Raw genomic sequence first — 19451 nt, 5'->3', positions numbered from 1 at the left:
CTAATGCGGCGTTTCTCCATTTTTATCTTCTTCACGCGCGTGTATTGGGCGAGAGGCGCGTCTTTGATCGCGTGATAAGGTGCCAAGAAAGACAACGGCAACAACAACAACAAAAAGCGGACCTCGTGGTGGCTGCTTGTTCCGGGAGACACATGAAATGTGAGGTGAATGAAAGCATTTTGTGTTGTTTCGATTTCGAGAGATTATAGCCCGGCACGGATCCGCACTGTTGCGTACGAGTCTTTAATCCGTCAACAGAATACGCTGTCGGAAGCTTATTATTGAATACATGGCGCTTATAGTATTTTCTACTGAGTTCTGGAGATTACTTTATTCTAGAACGCTATAACCTGAAGCAACAGGTCGTCGTCGAACATAACCTGGCGCTCTCCACCGAAAGGCTCTCGATTTTTCCTCGACCCTTGCGGGAACCGTTACAAGTGAAAAGCGACTCGACGTATGGCCAATACAAAGCAGTAAAAAAGCGGTGAGGAGATGGCAAAGTGAGATAAGTGCGGACAGAAGAAATCGCGAACATGATTTAAAGGCCCACGGCACCGCGGTGCTTGACCACCTGCGGAAGGGTACATTAAGCGGAAGAAGGCACAGGACGGGAACTACTAAATTAGTCTTCGCTCCCCACACACACAGTAGTCAGATCGTACGGATTGAAACAAACAATTGGAAATGCGTCACAGATTTACGAGAGGCGTCCATACGAATTAAGATGCTCGCAAAGAGCTCCATCCAGCATTATTGAGGTTGAGGTTTTCGGGTACTTTTCCGATGGATTCACCACCCACATGGCCACACGAAGATTCACACAATTATTAGCGCGCGTTTGAGAGAGGGTGGTGAAGGTGGAGAGTTTGGTATTGTGCAACGGCACCACTAGAAAAACTACGAAAACATATTCCATGTAATTGCAGTCCAGCAAGTGGAGAAGTTACTTTCGAAACTGTTTCACCTTGAAACCTGTGCCGCTACTATAGTAAGTAGCTCTCTCGCTAGTCAAATTTAGTGCGCGTGTGTGGTCCGGGTATATTATTGGAGTTAATCAAATTAAATGTTTAATGTAACAGTACTAAGTGGAGAATTACATAGCAGCGCCAGTCCTCTCTAAGCACCAATGTATGGGTTTGAGAAAACATAAAAGAAGCATATTTTCCTACATAGCGGACCCTGAGAGAGGGAGAGGTCTAATTTTTTTCCTTTCCTGTTTAGCAAATCCGTGCTACTGCTGCTGCTACTATGCTATCTCGATGCACAAAGTGCTCTCCTTCGATTAGCGGACCACCGGCCGATTTCACAGCCCTCTGCGATGGTCTTTGTGGATTTGAAGTTTGGCTTCTCTTACATCGCATTTGGCGCCGATAATTCAATAATAACTACTACTTTTTCGTTTTCTTCTTCTTCCGTAATTATATTCCAGGGCAAACACGCCTGAAAAATGGCCTACTGGCGCGGAAAAACCCGATAGGGCACTTGATGCTAGCAAATATGGCGACTAAAAATCAAAGGTGATCTGATTAGAATTTTTTTTGTGTAGTACTCATCTCGTCTGTCATCACGCTGTACTAAAAAGATGTACTAATTATCGGGCAAGTTGACTCTTCTTTTTGAAGTTCCAAAGAAGTTTACTGAACTTCATTCTCGATTTTTAATACATCGAAGACGAACCAATCTTAAGTTAAATACCAAATTGGCAATTGACCAATCGAGGGCAGCGTCGAGTCCGTGAGAAACGCCAAACGAAATCCCGGACACCTTTAAGGCTATAAAAGGCTCCTTCCTAGCGATCTTCTCCACTAATGATAGGGACTCGATCTCGTCGATATTCGCCACTTGGCAGCTCGGACCGTTCCTCTAGGGCATCTGCCGTGCGATCGACGGCCACTCGAACGGCGCTTTTCTTTCGGGATAATTAAGAAGAGAAATTTGCCAAACGACCTTCCAGAGCAGACGGTGTCCGCGCACTTGAGGCGCACTCCTCGGAGCAGCAGCAGAACCTACTTTAAACCACATCATGGGGGCCAAAGAAGTCAAGCAACATTAGAGTACTCCAACTGCGCGCAATTGTGCGCGATCGAGACCCCGCCGCGCGGTCGACAGCGCCGGAACCATGCTGTTTTCCAAGACCTCAATTCCCGCGTGGCCCGCCAGCCAGCCAGCTCGATCGGCGTTTGCCAATTTGTTTAGCCCGAAAAACGGGCTCCAAGGGGGGGAGATATCCGTTATTATGATTAATAATAGGGTTCCTGGCGCTCGCTGGGAGATATACTGGCGCCTTGTCGGTCTTTGCATGTTCGAAACTCGAGGCTCGAGGATTCATTAATGTTTTATTTAATTTACGGCTGCCGCCAGTTTGTGCGAAAACAAACTCTGGAAGATCCCACAAGGGGTGGTGGGGCCACGAGAGGTATCAATTGAGCATTAGCGAGCATGTTTACCCCGCCGGCCACCCCGTTAACTGTATCTCATCTAATCAAATGTAGGTCTAGCGGATTGGGAATTGATATTCAGGGATGGGGAAAACTTATCTACCTTCTCAATTATGATCTACGTTCTTGCACCAAGACACACGCGAGGATCGCGTTCGAAAAACACACACACACAGATTATAATGAAAATTTTCGTTTTCGATCACGACTGGACGGAGAAGCTGGGCATCAAAAGGACAGCGGCGGTGATGTGTCACAATCAGTCACAAGCCCGTCAAGTTCAGTGAAGCAAATTAATTCATTCCGGCATTAGAAAATTTCTGCCCCGCATTTCACACTGCAATCGGACATTTAAAGGCCAACCCTGTGGCGGTGGCATCGAGTATCGAGTATCATAAACCGCTTTCGACAGGGCACTTTCGACATGCCGCAGGGGCCTCTCACCATGGTCGTGCATTGCAGCACGATGCGCGCTCGTGAGCTGCACTACGATGCAATCCTCGACGATGCGGCTATCTATCTATCTAAATCCAATTAGCCGCTTAAACAATTCATTAATCGCTTTCCGTGGTTGAATGCGTTTTTTAGGAGTCGCTGTTTTTTTTTCTCTAAATTTCTTTTGATTTTTATTTAACTAAAAGAGGTGCAATCGAAATGGTTTGGAAAAATCCGGGCGATCCAATTATGTGTGTCCTCGGACGAGGTGAGAAATATGCGCGACAAGTGGAAGTGGAAATATTAGAAATGTGCATCTCTTATCAGCGTGCACATCAAGCGAAACAGAGCAGTAGAAAGCAACGAATAAAGTGCATTTTCCTCAAGTTATCGATATGCAATATTCGAGAAAATTCGTAGAAAAGTAAAAGTTAGGAAATCGATTTTTTAGTTCACTCCAAAAATTGTTATTTAGTTCACTCCAAAAATTGTCCAACGAACGTCCTCAAAAAATACTCTACTAAATCCAACAAAAGGGCTCCACCAAATCCAACTACCAATCACTCCAGATTGCACTCAAAACGATCGATTCGACGCTGATAATGACCTGACCTCACACCGAAGATCAATCGCTTCCAAGGGCTGAGGATAAAGGACGCAAACACCTCCCCGAAAAGGAGAAAGTGTTCGCCATCGCCACGCACTGAAGAGGCATCGTTTGAACTTCGCACTCCGGGCGTGCACGTTTCCACACCTTTCAACCTCCGTTCCGGGTTCCGGGATCGTCCTCAAGGCAAGCGCACGGCAAGCATCTCGAGTGTTGATCGATCTCGAGCAAACACCGATCGGGGCCATGGGAAAATATGGGACAGCAGCAAGGCAAGAGGGGGCTTGGGGGATCCATTTTCCTCTGCCGCCAGCACCGACTCCGGTGTGTTTCCACACAGTATCGACTGTGCGGCCGGGAAGCCCTGGAAATTGGGTTACCCCACCAGCATGCCCGTGAGGTTTCGGTTTCGGGTTTTCGGGTTTTGTTTTGTTTGATTTTCGAAGTAGCCTCTGCAGATCTGCAGTGCGTTCAGCAGACCCCTCGATGCTCCTCTCACGGAATGTGTGTGTGCGTGTTTTGACTTTAAACTGAATTACGGTACCCCTCCTGCTCGTCCCCTGCGGGTGGGGGAATCGCGCACTTCTCTTCTCTTCAGTTCCGTTCCGTACCGTTCGGTTATCTGGCGCTCGTCGTCGCGGTCGTCGTGGCATATCGCGCCTTTCGCTGTTGCTCATCCGCGTTTCGGGGCGCGGATCTTTCTCGCCGATAGATTAACGATTGTTCACCTAAATACCAGCGCCGAACAACCCGCTAATAACGCGTGAAGGCGCGCGGGAACAACGAGCAATTATAACTGTACAACGGTGGCCGCGGCCACCGAAGCACCAGCAGAAGCACCAGCAGCACCGGCGGCATACCATTTCGGCCACAGAATCTGGAAAACCGTGGGTAGCCGTAGGTTTGATAAAGCCAACCAACAGCGAACAGAAAACAAAATGCCTACCTTCGAAATGGCCGCCGAAAAAGCACTTATCGAAGGAAAGCAAATAGATAGGTGCTGGTTGGCTTGCAGCTACCCGGGACTGCAGATGCTTCACGGTGAAAAGGCATCCATCTGGACACTGTACGTGCCTCCGAGGTTCGAGTCTGATCGAGAAATTGTGGAAATTCTTGGCCGGAATTGTTAGAGGCGATCAGACGTGCTCGTTTTTTGCTTAACTGATCCGCCATTTTGTGATAATGAAATGCCTAACCACAAATCGATGCAAGCAACAACCATGCAAGTGGCAACCACACGTCCCTTTAGACCGCAAACTAGGCAGCATCTTCCCCGTCTCAAACGCCGTTTGTGGTCTGTTCAGAAGACAACGCGGCCGGAAGTGTTTGCAAATATGCTGTTCCAGTAGCCTGGCCTGCCGTGGCCTAGAGTGCCTGGCCAGATCTGGACAGCGTCGTTTCTCTTTGCATAAAATTTTTGCACGCCACTATCGGCCACACGAAATCGCGATCTCACTCGATCGATCGACGCTTTCTAGTGCGAGCGAGGAGAAGGTGATGGTGCTACCAGATCAGCAGCAGCAGCATCACTACGGATAATACGCACGCTGCGGAGGAAATGGGAAAGTGTGGCAAAATGTTGTACCGATCCCGGTGCTCTGCAGGAGATTGCGTGCATTCCAGAGCATTCCAAGGACACGGACTGGCGCGATTGATAACCTAACCTAATAAAACCAAAACCAAAAGCCTACTGCGATCGCTCGTTCGAGCGCTTGTTCTTGAGCTATCCAGCAGCCGGGTGGATTTATGGCAGCATCTAGTAGCTCGCTCGCAAAGCAAACCCTTAATGGTCGGCACATTTTGTTCGATTAATCCGGTTCCGGGTGCACCTCCCCTCTATATTCCACTATGCCCCACGGAACGGCTGTGTGTGCGAATCGTGTTACCGAAGGAAATTTGCCACAAATTTTCGCAACATCTTGTCTGCCCCTCGCTCTCTCTCTCCCCACATCCGGCGTTCACTGCCCGGGAGCATATCGCACACCAGGCGGCCCCTGCACCGCCTGTTGGCCTGCTAAATCTGCGGCAACATTAAAAAAACTACCGTTAAGTTTTAGTGCGAATTTAGCTCATACAATCAGCGCCCATTAGCAGCGCTTTATCAGGACCATAATAAGTCGTAAACATTCGCACGGGGCGGTGTATCGCCTAAAAAAAAAAAACACGGAGCCGCACGGATTGGAAATTTGAGTGCCAATCAGATTCAATCAAAGAGTTTTCTTTCCCTCCCCACCCCTCCTCCCCCTCTTTGGCATTTATTGGCTAATCTCGATCTCGATGCCCAGGCCGCTTGTGATGAGCTGGGAAAACCAAAACCTATTGATTACTTAAGAGCATCAATGTTGCTGCCCCGAAAATGGCGTCTATTTTTGTGTGGCGGTGAACTACTGTGTGCATCACCATCATCATCATCATCATCGAGCTCATCAGAAAGATGCGCTTCGATGTGGCGATGCAACCGCAGAAGATTGCACCGGGATTGTCTTGCACAATCTCGATCAGATCGCGCGCCATTCTGCTGCCATACGTCGGTCATCATCATTTTGATAACCTCCATCCGTCCGTCCGTTGGGTCATTTGAGTCTGTGCAAACATGAACTGAAACACCCTCATCAGTGAGCGCGAACGTAAGGATAGACAACGAAGACAGCAGCGCAACGCCCCCACAAGCATTCGCGCGCAACATTTGCAAATTGATGTGCGCCTCCTTCTCAGCATGGATTGATGATCAATCCACGTAATTTGCACCCACTCCGGGAGGGGGGGGGGGGGGGGGAGGATGGTGCTGCCTCATCATGCACTCGTAGCCGTAGCCCTGCAGTTGTAGATGAAAGCATGCCAAATTTACATACGCCCGCGCGTGGTGAGTAGTGGCGCGTTACCACCATGCGCGATTTGCGATGATGCTGCGCCGAACAAATAGAGATAGATTTTCCTCCCCTCTTTGTGTGTGTGTGTGTGTGTGTGCATCGCATCACAACCAGCACCACGCCTGTCCGCGGGTGTTCGAGCATTCGTTTCACTTCCACTTCTCGCCGAGCGGTACCGCGATCGCGTAACGCATAATATGCGCGATGCCCGTGCTTTGGGGGAAATTTGCGCGCATGCCTTGGCCGCACGCCTCTCCCTGGATCCACCCTGGCCCGATCTGAACGGATGCACACCGGTGAGCACAAACAATTTCTAGCGCTTTCCCACCCAGCATCGTGTGTTTGTTGAGTGGAGGAGAGTGGGGAGAGATTTTCGGAGTCAGTGAAATGGGAAAACGATCGTGGAAATATTCTGAAAAACACCGTGTAAGCCAACCTAAAGGTGATCTTCAAGGATCCCATATTGTCTAGTGGTTAGGATATCCGGCTCTCACCCGGAAGGCCCGGGTTCGATTCCCGGTATGGGAAAGGATACTTTTTGATTAAAAATGATAGCCTATAGTGTATAGAATGTTTTAGTGAGTTTTATAATATAACTTTAAACAAGTAATTGACGAATAAGTCTAGTTAAAACCCATCATTGCACGCATTAATAGCGTAATAGCCATGTAAACGAGCTGTCGGTCATTGTTTTAAAAACAAACAAACCCTTCTAATTACCCTGCTCTATAGCCTTCCTTGATTCATCAGCGCAGCGAATCAGAATCGATGCTGCGTGGAAAACTGCGCAAAGCTACGGTAAAAGGAAGTCAGAGTCGGCTTAGCAATCAGCCTACTAAGACAATTCAATGTCAAACCCGGCCCTCACCGATCGGACGATGATGGTCCATGAAAATTGCGGAAACGCTCGCTCTGCTCGGCTCGGCAATCGGATGATGGCTATTGCCGGTCGCTTCGAGGTAAACTGAGGGGTTCACTAATTTATGCTGAAGATTTGAAACGATCACTTGAACACGTTGATGATTTCCTATGTGATTAGCGTGCGCAGTGACTCTGTCTGGAACAATGGCAGCCCGCAATCCAAGTCGCCCGCGGGGCGCATTTTGCGAAATCGCACGCAAGATGGCAGTGGAGGACGAATGAAATGAAACAAATAACAAAAATGAGCTGCAAACTTTAAACATATATACAGCTTTAAACAGGTATATTAAAGAGTGAACAACATAAAATTTGCAACATAAACATTGCTTCATAATAGTCAATCTTCTGCAGTCCTTACGCATTCAAGCCACACCCTAAGCATCGATGGCATCTGCATCGACACCTTCCAACCGATGCGCCCATAAATTATGCTAAACAAATTAACCACTCCAAACACATGCGTTGCGAAACATTACTTATTATTTCACAAAACGAAAAGCATTGGAAAACAACAACAAAAACCTCCTCTTCCATTTCGTTCTTATTACGATGCATGGCTTTGAGGACGAAACAACCCGTATGTGTGTGTGTTGTGTGTCTTGGTTGGCTGAAAATTGAAGAAGCCTTTTCGGTCATTAGCTCTATAAGGCTGCTGAACGAATTTTCCCATGACGAGCACCAGCCCAGTAGCTGCGTTATGTGCTGATTGCCCAGCCACACACAGGCCGGGGGGAGGCACATGAATTTCGGGCAAATCTTTGATCTACTTTCGATTAGTGGTGGTGCTGATGGTGATGGTAGTGAGGTGCTTGAGGCACGCCACCCTGGTACGTGATATAAGACAACTGGCCACTGGTCAGATTGAGACCGCGGAGAAAGAAGAGAACGAACACGCCAACCATGACGCCATCATGGACGCCCGCGCTTCCATCCGCATTCCGTGGACACTTGGTTCTTATAAGTGGTTCGGCCCCAGAAACAATACCTGAGCCCGTCGCTGGCGAGGCGCCGTGCCTATAATGGAATTGATGTAATCGGAAAATTGGATGAATTGGATTTGCTGCACATTGCCCGAACCAGAGCAGACGAGTGAGTCGGTGGGAAAAGGGGGTCGGTCAGTCGGCGGTCGGTGAAATGGTTTGTTTTTTGGAGGAATGCAATTTTCCATGCACGTCACATAATGATCATCATGAGCTGGTAATGTATGGGTACGTTCAGCGAGTAATAAAGCAAGAGCGAGCATTGCAAACATGCGAAGCGACGTGATGCAAATCATCTGAACGTAGTAGGCTACAGGAGGAAATTGAATTTGAGTTTTATTGTGGTAGCACTAGAAAAAGTGAGCTGCAGATGCTTTGAAGAACCAAACAAAAATTTAAAATATAAAAAAATGTGCATGTCCACGGACTACAAATTATAGTTAAAAATTGGTCGTTACGTAATTCCATGTAACTAACAGATTTTCTATCTCTTTTAAAAGGGCGTAAGTGAAGGACTATTCACTAAACCGATTTGAAATTAGTTCAATAATGAATTGAACGTAAATTATTATTCGGGATATGCTAGAGGTAAAACCAAACGAAATTCTTTCTAAAATCATTTCGTCCTTAAGACGGCAGATAAAAAATTGCTTGAAATACCCTTGTTCGTACTTATTTCATATGTTTTATTACCGATAACAGGCCGATAACGAGAATACAAATCAATAATAAAGGGATTTACACCAACTATCGGTGTTACTTTTCATCCAACGGAGTTCTATTTCAGGATGTCCCATTGCCACGCGATTGTCTGTATGTCCGGTTTGAAGCGTTGGTGGGGCTCTGCAAAGGAAAAACAAAAGTTAAATTCATCCAAACAGTCATATCAATTCGCTACTTACTGATCAACGCGTATCGCTGTGCATTTTGTGACTGGACGAGATCGGCCGGAGAAAGGATGGCGCTGGTCTGCGGTGGTTCAACTCCATTCTCCTGCTGCCCATGGTCCGGTGGCAGTTCCGGGACAATCATCTCCGGTATCCAGATGGCATCGAGGGAGTAGCGCACCAGCTGAAACAGCGCATCATACTCACGCTGCACGAGGCGTGCTTCGGCATCGTAGTTCAACTCAATTGCCACCTGACACGTGCTTCTGACGTGTCGCTGACGATCAACGTTACACACCCCGTGCACCAGCGAGTAGAGTGCGTCTACCAGGGCGATGTCTTCGTACTGATTGCCCTCCTTCAGATTGAGCAACTTACGCTCGTGCTTACGACGATTCTTCGCTGAACGATGGGATTTACTGCGGATAAGAGGTAGAGAGGTAGTGAATGGAGGGTACGATTACAAACGAGGACAAACCGGAGTGTCACAGAATTGGTCTGTGTACTTACCTCGATCGTCCGGAGCTTCCGGTATGGCGGGACGATGCGATCGTGGAGCTATCGGAGAACAGATCGCAGTCACCGCAATCCATCTCGACATCGCCATCGTCCGCACCTTCCACCATGCGTTGTGCGGCCTTCACCCGCTCTTCCCGTACAACGGCGAGACGATTTTTGTGACGCAAAAACAGTTCCTTCTTAGCGACTATCGAAGCAGCGAACGTTTTGAGATACTCGCGTAAACCGCTTCGAACCATTTCCTGCAGCGACTGTTCCAGTTCGTCACCTGCACTCCCGATCGTCTGCAGCGCCTGTTCGTAACGATGATCCTTCAACAAACATTCCACCGCTAGCCGATCATCTCGTAGCTGTTCCTTTGCGACTGTGGCCGCTCCCTCGAATTCACCAGCCTCCAGCAAAGCCGGTATGAGGGATCGCAGGATCCTTGCTACGTCCTCGGGCGCCTGACGAGCGGAAAGACGGATGCAACGACGCCAATCGAGAGCATGGCGAGCGGATGCGATCGCTTGCTGAACGTTGTTCGCTCGCTCATACATCAGACTGGCATCCGCTTGTTTCCCAGTCTTTCGCAAGTGATCGGCATAACGTTCACAGATCGTCCGGTAGTACTGTTCATTCCGATCCCGATAACACTCCAGTGCGATCGAATAAAGATTGTGCGTTACAATCAGGGCCAGAGCTTCCTCAAACCTGGCATCATCCGTCTCGTATCGTGCGATGTGTGGTAGCGCTCGATCGTAACGCTTCAGATGACAATCGATCCGATACTTCCTATAATCCTCATCCATTCGCTTCAACTCGTTCAAGAAAGGCAAATACTCTTTGGGATCCTTCTGGGATTTCGTTGCGACGAACAGAACGAGTCCGAAGTCATACATTCCCAAGGCTACATCGTACAGTACGTTCACCTCGACGAGATACAGCAGATAGCGCAACGCTTCGTCGGCCGCATCGTCTAACTTGCGCTCATTCTTGAGCGTCCAGATAAGGGCCAAGGCTTGCTCCAGCTGACCCTGCTTCACGAAGCAGGTGATCTTAGGTTGCGTATGGATCGCGGGATCTGCATCCATCGCTTCCAGCAGACGGCTACAAATGAACGGTACCTTTTGTTCCAGCGTGTAACCATTGGGAAGGACAGGAGTGGACGCGTCCTGCTGTGCCCCGCAACGATCTGGATAGTTGCTACCGTACATCGTACGACAAACATCTTGCGGAGCCAGATCACTGATGAACAGATTGAGCCAGTTAACGTTCGTAATCTGCGGTAGGAAGTGTGTACCGAGATGTGTCATAAACCGGATCGGATCGTGATCGACGAGCAGATTTAGATTGATGCGTTCCTTGCGCATGATGTCAAAGGCCGGATGATACTCGAGCGCTTCCAGATGCTGAGCGATGAGACACAGCGAAAGGACCCTTGGATTAATAGCCTCTAGGTTGCCTCGTGGTAGTTGGAAGATCGTTCGAGAAGCACCCGGAACGACGGTAACTAGCTTCGAGCCACGCTCTACACGCCGATCACCGACGATCGTCTCACCGGTACCCGCCAATGGCACAAACTTCAGTTCCGAAATAGTGGTGAAAAGAAGATAGGAGTTGGTCAGCAAAGCGGAGGTCACCTCCGGCGCCAGCAGCTTCCCGTTCCGATACAGATTGCGCCTTTTCGGTGTGAACGCATAAACGCAAGATGTTTCGGCGGCGTTCGAGGGAACGGCAAACAGTTGTTCACAGGGTTCGGGAAGCGTTGCGAGTGGCCGCGGGACCAGCTGCTTTCTGTAGTTCCCAGTACCGACGGGGAAGAGACCAATTTCAATCAAGCTACCATCTGCAAGCTCTACAAGCACCGTTTCGGGTGATGAAGCCTCGATACAGATGATATCACGATGCTTTAGCTGGTCCAATCCGATCGATATGTCGTTCAACAGACTATTGTTGTGTTCAATTTCCTCCTCGTTTAGCTTCATTCTTCCACCAGTGGGATCGAGGTACAGCACGGAACAATTCCAGCCATCACTGAGCAGCATATGGTCGGGGTTAAGCCACAGCCAGTGCAGTCGTGTGCAATCGTAGGGATACGGAATGGCATCAATCTTCAGCAAAACTCGTACTCCACGCAGTACCGATCGTTTCGTCTCTCCAGCCGGTGCTTCATCGAAGACCACATCATACAGCGTGACCTCCTTGCGGGCATCAACGGTGAAGAACGCATTGCAGCTTATCTCCACTCCGTTGGCTACCCATCTACCTGGGGAGCGTATGAATCCGGCCACATTGATGGGATACTCCTGTTCTACCGTGTACCCACACATAGGCGGTGGAATGACGGCACGTCGAAAGTTGCTCAACAGCAAGCGTCGCCCATCGATCACAGCAACCATTGCCTCATCGTCAGGCCCGGCGCCTACTGAGCGATCGATGCGAAAATCGAAGCGAATCCGTTCGTACTCCAGCTCACCGTCCGACTCGCCGACACTCTCCGACACTATGTGGAGTGTCTTACCCGCCGTAAACCGCTGATCCCAGTGCATGGCAAAAATTTCGCGTTCCTCGTACCGTATCGATTGCTTCAGGTACCAGTGGTAGTTACCCATCACGTACAGATCGATGAACGTGCCGGCTAAATTATCGCTTGCCCAAACGACGGCCAGTACATCCGAATCGGGACTCCACGCTATCTGTGCTGCCCCTTCATTATCGCGTGGCTTCAAAGCGAGCGGTATCTCCCGATGTCGTAGACCATTCTTTTCGAAGAGTGCAATCGTGTACACCTCGCCACGCTGCTGGACTTGGGGTATCGCTATCCAATTACCGGACGGACGCCAGGCAAGCATCGACTCTAGGCCGGTACACCGTTCCGATGTGAACTGTAGGGCACCTTCCTTATTGAACACCTTAAACGCGCGGGAACCGAACGGTGCGAGGAAGTTAACCGCAAACAGCTCTCCATCACCTCGCCAGCTGATATCGACCATCTTGGCCGATTGCTCGCCATGTGCCTCACACTCTTCCTCTTCATCGTGCCGTGCCTTTTTGGCCGCCGCTTTACCCTCCGAGCCGTGGAACTGCGTTTCTTTTTTCCCCCAACCGACGCTCATAAACTGTCGATCGCCGAATGTGTCGTCCTTCAGCTGCACCTCGGCGATCGGTTCGTACGCACTGCCGATCATCGTGACGACATTCAGCGTTCCATCGACAAACACGACCACTTCCTGATCCGGACTCCAGCCCATCGCTAGAATCCCGTTCTGGCAGTGGGTGACCTCCTCCGAGACACCGGTCGCCAGCTGATACCGCCAAACGGTTCCACTCGAGGCCGCACAGCACAGCTCATTACTCAGCACCAGATGCTCGATCGCTATGATGTCCTGGAAGCCAGCATCAGCCGGTAGCAACAGTTCGACGGAACCGACTTCCATCTCCATCTCGCCATCCTCTCCCGGTTCCGGTTGTGTGTCATCCGTGGCGATCCGCAGGCGGCTTAGTCCGTCTTTGTTGCTAAAGTACAGCCAGCAGCCGGTCGCTTGATCGATGGTCGAAGCACCGAACGGTGTACCAGCATCCCAGGAGAATTTGGACTGCGATTGACGGTAAAGATTCCTCATTTTGCTGTGTTTCTGGGCGGGAAAGAAAAACCTAGAAAACTGCGCACAAACTTGAGAAACACGTTGTTTACGTTTTGACCGCCGGCACCTGCTCAGCCCTTGGGCAACGACTCTACAGTGTTGTGCTGCAATATAAAATAAAATTCATTTACTATAAATTAATCGCTACTTTCGTGCCCTTTTCGATTCAATTCTTCATTTACAATCAATTTCTTAGCTCAGCAATTTCAATCATTGAAACAATTTGGTTTTTCCTCGTTATTAAACAGCAGAGACACCCTTCGGAAAAGTGTGCAGGAGGGGTGCCTCACGTCATCTACGCCTTCGCTGCGGAATTTTGCTGATAAACAGGCCGAAAAGGGGGACGATGGAAGGAAAAAGTCAATAATTGGCCTCTACTCAACAGCTGGAAGCGTTTTTAGGCAATTTCGCAGCAGCACCTTGAGCTCATCGTAGTGTGGAGCGGAATCATAAAATCATAGGCTACCACGATGAACGTAATCCGTGCGATACAGCAGTATGTGGATAAGATGATAACCGATGCCGGACCGGGCATGAAGATGCTGCTGATGGACCGTGAAACGGTAAGTGCTCGACGGCTTGGTAACAGCTTAGTCGACTCATTCGCTCACAAAGTGGCTCCTTCCTCCTTCTAGATTAGTGTCGTTTCGATGGCGTTCGCTCAGTCGGAGATGTTGATGAAGGAGGTGTTTCTCTTCGAACGGATCGATGTGGAACGGTCGCGAGAGCGGCTAAAGTACCTAAAGTGCATCGTATTCATTCGACCCACCAGGGACAACATCATGCTTCTGCAACGCGAACTTCGTAGCCCCAAATTTGGATCTTACTACATCAGTGAGTACCGCAGTTGAGTAAGAACACGTTGAACATCGTTCTGACCTTCTTGCCTGCTTGCTTGTAGATTTTAGCAACATCATTCCCCGTACGGACATCAAAGAACTAGCGGAAAGCGACGAGAGTGAATCGGTTCGCGAGGTTCGGGAGATCTATGCAGATTATCTACCCGTCAATCCGAACCTGTTTTCGCTACACATTCCGAGCTGTCTGCAGGCATTGAACTGGAAACCGGATGCACTCGAGCGAGCCGCCCAGGGGTTGGTCAGTGTGCTGCTGTCCTTCAAATTCCGGCCCGCCATACGTTTCCGAGCGGGCTCGACCGCCGCACAGACACTCGCCAAAAAGGTGCATGAAACGATCAACAAGGAGACGGCACTGTTCAGCTTTCGACCACCGGAAGATGGAGCGGCCCCACCCTTGCTGTTGATACTCGATCGACGGGACGATCCGGTTACGCCATTGCTTAACCAGTGGACCTACCAGGCGATGGTCCACGAGCTGCTCACGATCAACAAGCAGCGCGTCGATCTGTCCGGTGTGAACGGTGTGCCGAAGGATCTGAAAGAGGTCGTCCTATCGACCGAACAGGACGAGTTTTATGCCAAAAATCTTTACGCCAACTTTGGCGAGATCGCGAGCACGATCAAGGTGCTGATGGATGAGTTTCAGCGTAAGGCGAACGATCAGCGCAAGATCGAGAGCATTGCTGATATGAAGAACTTTGTCGAGACGTACCCGCAGTTTCGTAAAATGTCCGGTACGGTCACAAAGCATCTGGTGCTGATCAGTGAGCTATCGGTGCAAGTTGGACGGCTACAGTTGTTCGAGGTGTCGGAGCTGGAGCAAGAGATCGCCTGTCGAGCCGATCATTCCACGCAGCTCCAGCGAGTAAAGCGGTTGGTAGCGGACGAGAAAACCAGTCCCTGGAACGCACTGCGGCTTGTACTGTTGTATGCGATGCGATACGAACGACACGCAAACTGTGACACATCCGGTCTGCTGAAGATGCTGGCCGATCGTAGCGGCAAATCCCACATCGTGCCACGGATGCTCGAGTACATTAGTACCGTGGCCCGGCAGGAACTGTTCAATACGGTCAAAATCACTGATGCCGTTAAGCTGACGCGGAACCTGATCAAGGAGCTGAAGGGCGTAGAGAACGTATACGTTCAGCACGAGTGTGTACTGAAGGGTACGCTGGAGGAGGTGATCAAGGGCCGACCGCTCGATGCACAGTATCCGATTATGGGTAACGAGGTGCCCTATCGGCGACCACCCTCGGAAGTGATCGTATTCATTGTTGGTGGAGCTACGTACGAGGAGTCGTTGGCCGTACATCGGTATAATCAGGAGGGACACAAGATTGTGCTCGGTGGAACGACGATCCACAACTCGGAATCGTTCATCGAGGAGGTGCTCTCTGCCACGGTCGGTGTACCGTTCAAGCACTCGCGATCGCTGCAGCAATTTCATCAACCTCCCGCAGGAACGGCATAAACACGCCGGACGAGCCGAGCCGCATAAACTATTTATTCACAAACCAACGAGAGACTAAAAAGAAGGGATGGTAGGGGCGAGCACCGTAAATTTACTATATTTACTATTACATTAATGTTTAATGAATTCCCAATAAAGCGAATGTCCGTCACAGTCTGCTGTAATGGCGAATTTGGTTTCCTTCACTTCACTTCGATCGTCACTGATCGTGGCCAGCCAGCAATAGCAACTTAATTATCATCCTCGTCGTAATCGCCCGAGTCATCGTACTGGATGAAGTTCCCGTAGTTTCCTTCACTTGGGAGCTGAGGAATAGCGAACATTATTGGCATAAAAAAACGATGAAGAATGAGCCCGTAGATTTCCTCTACTCACCGTTAGAATACCATTAAGGATCGCGTATCCGATCATCGCCACACTCGCTACTAGACCGGATAGTATGTATCTCTTTCTTCGCTCTTTAGGCCCATCATCGGGATCCTGCTGCTGGCCATTATAAAACGGTTGCTCCCCTGAAGGGCCCTTCCCCTTCGATGATCCTTCTCCACTTTTCGAGGAAGAGGAGGACGAAGACGATGGCTCGTTTGGCGAGCTTTTGTTGGATGAATCATTCTGTTGCTGTTGCTTGTGTTGCTGCTGCTGTTGTCCGGTTCCGCCATTCGCCGTAAAGCTGTTGAAGCCTTCCTTCGCAAAGTACGTCGCAGTCGTTCGATCGACAAACTGCACCAGCTTCGGACACTGGCGTATGTGGTTCTGCAGTGCATTGTTTGGCAGTGTAAGCTTCGATAACACAGACAGATAGCCGTACAGCAGGGCATCCACTTCCGAGGGGCGTTCGTTGCCCAAAAACCAACGATTATCCTGCAGCTTTTCTGCGATCCAGTTAAGGCAGCGTCTTGCATTATCTGCGAGCTGGCGGAACAGATTTAAAGAATTATACTTATAGTAAATCACAAAGCAAAGTGGAGCAAATTTGATTTTTTTCATAATTACCTCGGACACATCGTGAAATTCGAGCGAATCTTCTAGTGTAAAGCCGGCCAACGATTGCGTGAGATCGTTCGTCCGATGCACATACTTCCGTGGGCAGTAAAAATTGAATGGAACCGGAATGCGTTTGGCATAAAGCGTCCGGGTCGTATCGACGTTCTTTGGATCGCCCCAGAGCGAGTACATAAAGTAGGGATGCATGTTCTCTACCACATACTGGATATGGCCGGATATGAGGGTGGAATTGCTAAAATCACCACCTTCCCGTCCGTTACCGAGTGGTGCGATTCCGTGCGCAGTCAGATATTCAACGATGGGACCATAGCCGGCAATCTTCGTCCTTCCATCGGCTATCAGGTACGGTAGCAAGCCGTTGGGCGAGCTGAATGGGTTACCATTATAGTGCACGATCACCTTCCCGCTGGCACCGGCGAACTTGAGGTAGGTCTGCAAAGAAGAATACGGCCACTAGAGTAACGGGAACATCATGTTTCGTAAGCCACGTGCAGGTGCAGCACTTACCAGCAACCGGCTGCACTCGTAGTCGATCGAAGGTAGTCCCCATTCACCCTTGTAGACGAACACTTCCATCGGTACTTCCATTTCGTCCCGCATCTACCGCTCTTCGATTGGTGGCCACAAAATCTATCCGATCGATTCCATATACACACGATTTTCCCGGCGCTTGTTTTCCGTTGTGCAACTCCGGACTGTCGTGACGACGGCGATGGGCCGGTCGTTCCCGAAGGGTGTGCGTGCTGTCAAATGGGAAAAATGAAAAAAAGTCGGAAAAGCTAAACAACGCTCGCCACCGAAAATCCGCGTACTCTGTGTGAAGCATTTTCTTATCAATGAAATAGGAAGCAGGTGTTTATTCTATTCGTTAAGGCGTTTATCCTTTGTATCGACGACGACGAGTTCAACCACCGGAGCCACCATGAATGTGTCCATCGAGCGAAAGCGAACGGATTGTGCCGCTCTTCCGAAGGGCTGGCAGCGCGAAGAAGTCCTCCGGAAGACGGGTCTCTCGGCCGGAAAAGTCGATGTGTATTACTACAGGTAAGCGAGCGAGCGACCGATCGGCTGATCACCCGCGCAATACGCGGGCTCGAAATAGCAGGCCATGGCTTTTGCGTGTGAGAATGCGTTCCCTCTTATCAGTAGCTCCAAATTCGTTTTGCATTATTGGCTTGCACGGTTCTGGGCGAATATCGTTACGGAAAAGAAGCGATGTGAAATTGTTCTCTATGAATTGGCACACTACCAGGGAGGGGCCCAAAAACGGCCACCACAGGACGTCGTCGATCCACACAGCGCAACAGCCGCAACTGCTTCCTGACCCTTTTCATAATCAATTTTGCACCACCCCCCATCCATCCATCTGTCCATGCCATCCATCATCATGCACACGACGGATATTAGTCCGGCGGGAAAGAAGATCGAAAGCAAACCCCAGCTAGCCAGGGCGCTCGGCGATACGATCGATCTATCAACGTTCGATTATCCTGCGGGCCGTATCATTGCGCCTCCTTCGATTGCTGCAGCTCAGCTACTGCACGCTCATCATGGACCACAGAGCTATCAGATACACCAGCAGCAGCAGCAGCAGCAGCAGCAGCTTCAACACCAGCACCCAGGGGCTGCCCTTCGCCGGAAGCTACCGGCGGCACTCGTTGGCAGTCCACTGTTCGGTGCGACTAACGTTATCTCGCTTGCTACCCCGATCAGCTCGGGATGCAACGCGAAACCTCCCTCCCATCAGTACGATTACAGGTAGTAGTAGTAGCAGTAGCTTTGACCGGACGAATGCCGGTCCCTTCGCCGATCAACACTATACGTAATGGCCAACCTAGAGCCATTTTCTCTGTCTTCTCTTCTCTCTTCTCCTCCTCCTCCTGCTCCTCCTCGTTGTATCTTTGCGCTTAACATTATGATTCTGCTTCGCCCATTTTTGGTTCGCCTTCGTATGTAGTGCCTCTAGAGATTGAGCATGCTTTACTCATTAAGGGATTTGCCGCATCGGTGAAGGTTTGCTAATGACCTCCCGGGTCCTTTTTTATGCTTCCATAACAGTCGCGGAATGCGGGCCGATACCTCGCTCATCCCACCGATAAGACAGACGGCATCGATCTTCAAGCAACCGGTAACGGTAGTCCGCTCGCAGGAAACCGATAGCAGTAAGGTGAAGCGTGAACTGCAGCACGGAACTCAGGTCAAACCGAAGCAAATGTTTTGGGAGAAACGGCTGGAGGTGAGTAGCATGGCCACTACCGGTAACCTGCCATTAATTCCGGTACTTTGTTGAATGCATTTTAGAATCTCGGAGCAAGCAACACACACAACGAAGAAATTGGTACGATCGAGCTGCCGAAGCGCCTGCGACCGATCGGACCGGGCATCCGTGAAACCACCGTCCTGCAATCGTTGGCCACCGCCCTTCACCACAACACGCACCCGGTGACGGGCCAGACGGCATCGAAAACATCGCTCAACACCAATGCCGGCGTGTTTCTCAATCCGGACCAACCGCTCATGACGAGCGTCACCATCAGCGAGGAGGATATCAAGCGCCAGGAGGAGCGGGTACAGTACGCCCGGTTACGGCTTCAGGAAGCGCTGCGAGCCTAGACGGATGTGTCCAGCGGCCCTGTTCCGTTTTAAATTTGTGACTAAACTATTACTACAACTACTACTACTACTGCTACTGATACAACTCTACTCCAACTACTATTAATGCTAGACGTGATTTTTTACTTTTTTACTATTTGTACCGTGTTCAGTGCGGAGTGGAAATAAAAGAACAACAAACATTCAAACGGTTTTAGGAAAATTATTTTCCAT

The 19451-nt window shown here is 49.8% G+C and overlaps 6 protein-coding genes and 1 non-coding gene across 7 annotated transcripts in view; 5 read left to right on the top strand and 2 right to left on the bottom strand.

Annotated features, from left to right (window-relative positions):
* The first annotated feature begins 6809 nt into the window (after window positions 1–6809).
* Trnae-cuc (transfer RNA glutamic acid (anticodon CUC)) lies at window positions 6810–6881 on the top strand. Its single transcript has one exon. It is a non-coding gene; the product is annotated as a tRNA-Glu (tRNA).
* Window positions 6882–8922: 2041 nt separating this feature from the next.
* On the bottom strand, window positions 8923–13333 carry LOC125951097 (elongator complex protein 1). The gene is made up of 3 exons (XM_049679657.1): window positions 9652–13333; window positions 9157–9560; window positions 8923–9097 (listed from the first exon to the last, which is right to left on the bottom strand). The coding sequence occupies exons 1-3, from the start codon at window positions 13263–13265 to the stop codon at window positions 9033–9035; spliced, it is 4083 nt and encodes a 1360-aa protein (XP_049535614.1). The 5' UTR covers window positions 13266–13333; the 3' UTR covers window positions 8923–9032.
* The window catches only part of LOC125951134 (uncharacterized protein CG45076-like), a 271537-nt gene continuing 263311 nt past the window's right edge, over window positions 11226–19451 (top strand). Inside the window, exon 1 of the mRNA XM_049679742.1 lies at window positions 11226–11235. The gene's annotated coding sequence lies outside the window, so the exon portion shown is untranslated. The remainder of the gene's footprint in view (window positions 11236–19451) is intronic.
* On the top strand, window positions 13608–15700 carry LOC125951139 (vacuolar protein sorting-associated protein 45). The gene is made up of 3 exons (XM_049679752.1): window positions 13608–13849; window positions 13922–14120; window positions 14188–15700. Exons 1-3 carry the CDS (start codon window positions 13757–13759, stop codon window positions 15618–15620), a joined length of 1725 nt encoding a protein of 574 aa, XP_049535709.1. The 5' UTR covers window positions 13608–13756; the 3' UTR covers window positions 15621–15700.
* Window positions 15707–17320, bottom strand: LOC125951178 (metaxin-1 homolog). Its single transcript, XM_049679826.1, has 4 exons — window positions 17133–17320; window positions 16614–17057; window positions 15996–16532; window positions 15707–15925 (listed from the first exon to the last, which is right to left on the bottom strand). Exons 1-4 carry the CDS (start codon window positions 17223–17225, stop codon window positions 15851–15853), a joined length of 1149 nt encoding a protein of 382 aa, XP_049535783.1. The 5' UTR covers window positions 17226–17320; the 3' UTR covers window positions 15707–15850.
* Window positions 17396–19420, top strand: LOC125951212 (methyl-CpG-binding domain protein 3). Its single transcript, XM_049679879.1, has 3 exons — window positions 17396–17669; window positions 18684–18861; window positions 18927–19420. Exons 1-3 carry the CDS (start codon window positions 17548–17550, stop codon window positions 19236–19238), a joined length of 612 nt encoding a protein of 203 aa, XP_049535836.1. The 5' UTR covers window positions 17396–17547; the 3' UTR covers window positions 19239–19420.
* LOC125951232 (uncharacterized) lies at window positions 17692–18650 on the top strand. The gene has a single exon (XM_049679920.1). The coding sequence runs from the start codon at window positions 17998–18000 to the stop codon at window positions 18385–18387; it is 390 nt and encodes a 129-aa protein (XP_049535877.1). The 5' UTR covers window positions 17692–17997; the 3' UTR covers window positions 18388–18650.

Source organism: Anopheles darlingi, chromosome 2 (genome assembly GCF_943734745.1).
Source record: "Anopheles darlingi chromosome 2, idAnoDarlMG_H_01, whole genome shotgun sequence".
NCBI lineage: Eukaryota > Metazoa > Arthropoda > Insecta > Diptera > Culicidae > Anopheles > Anopheles darlingi.
This window is presented reverse-complemented; position numbering and strand designations above follow the sequence as displayed.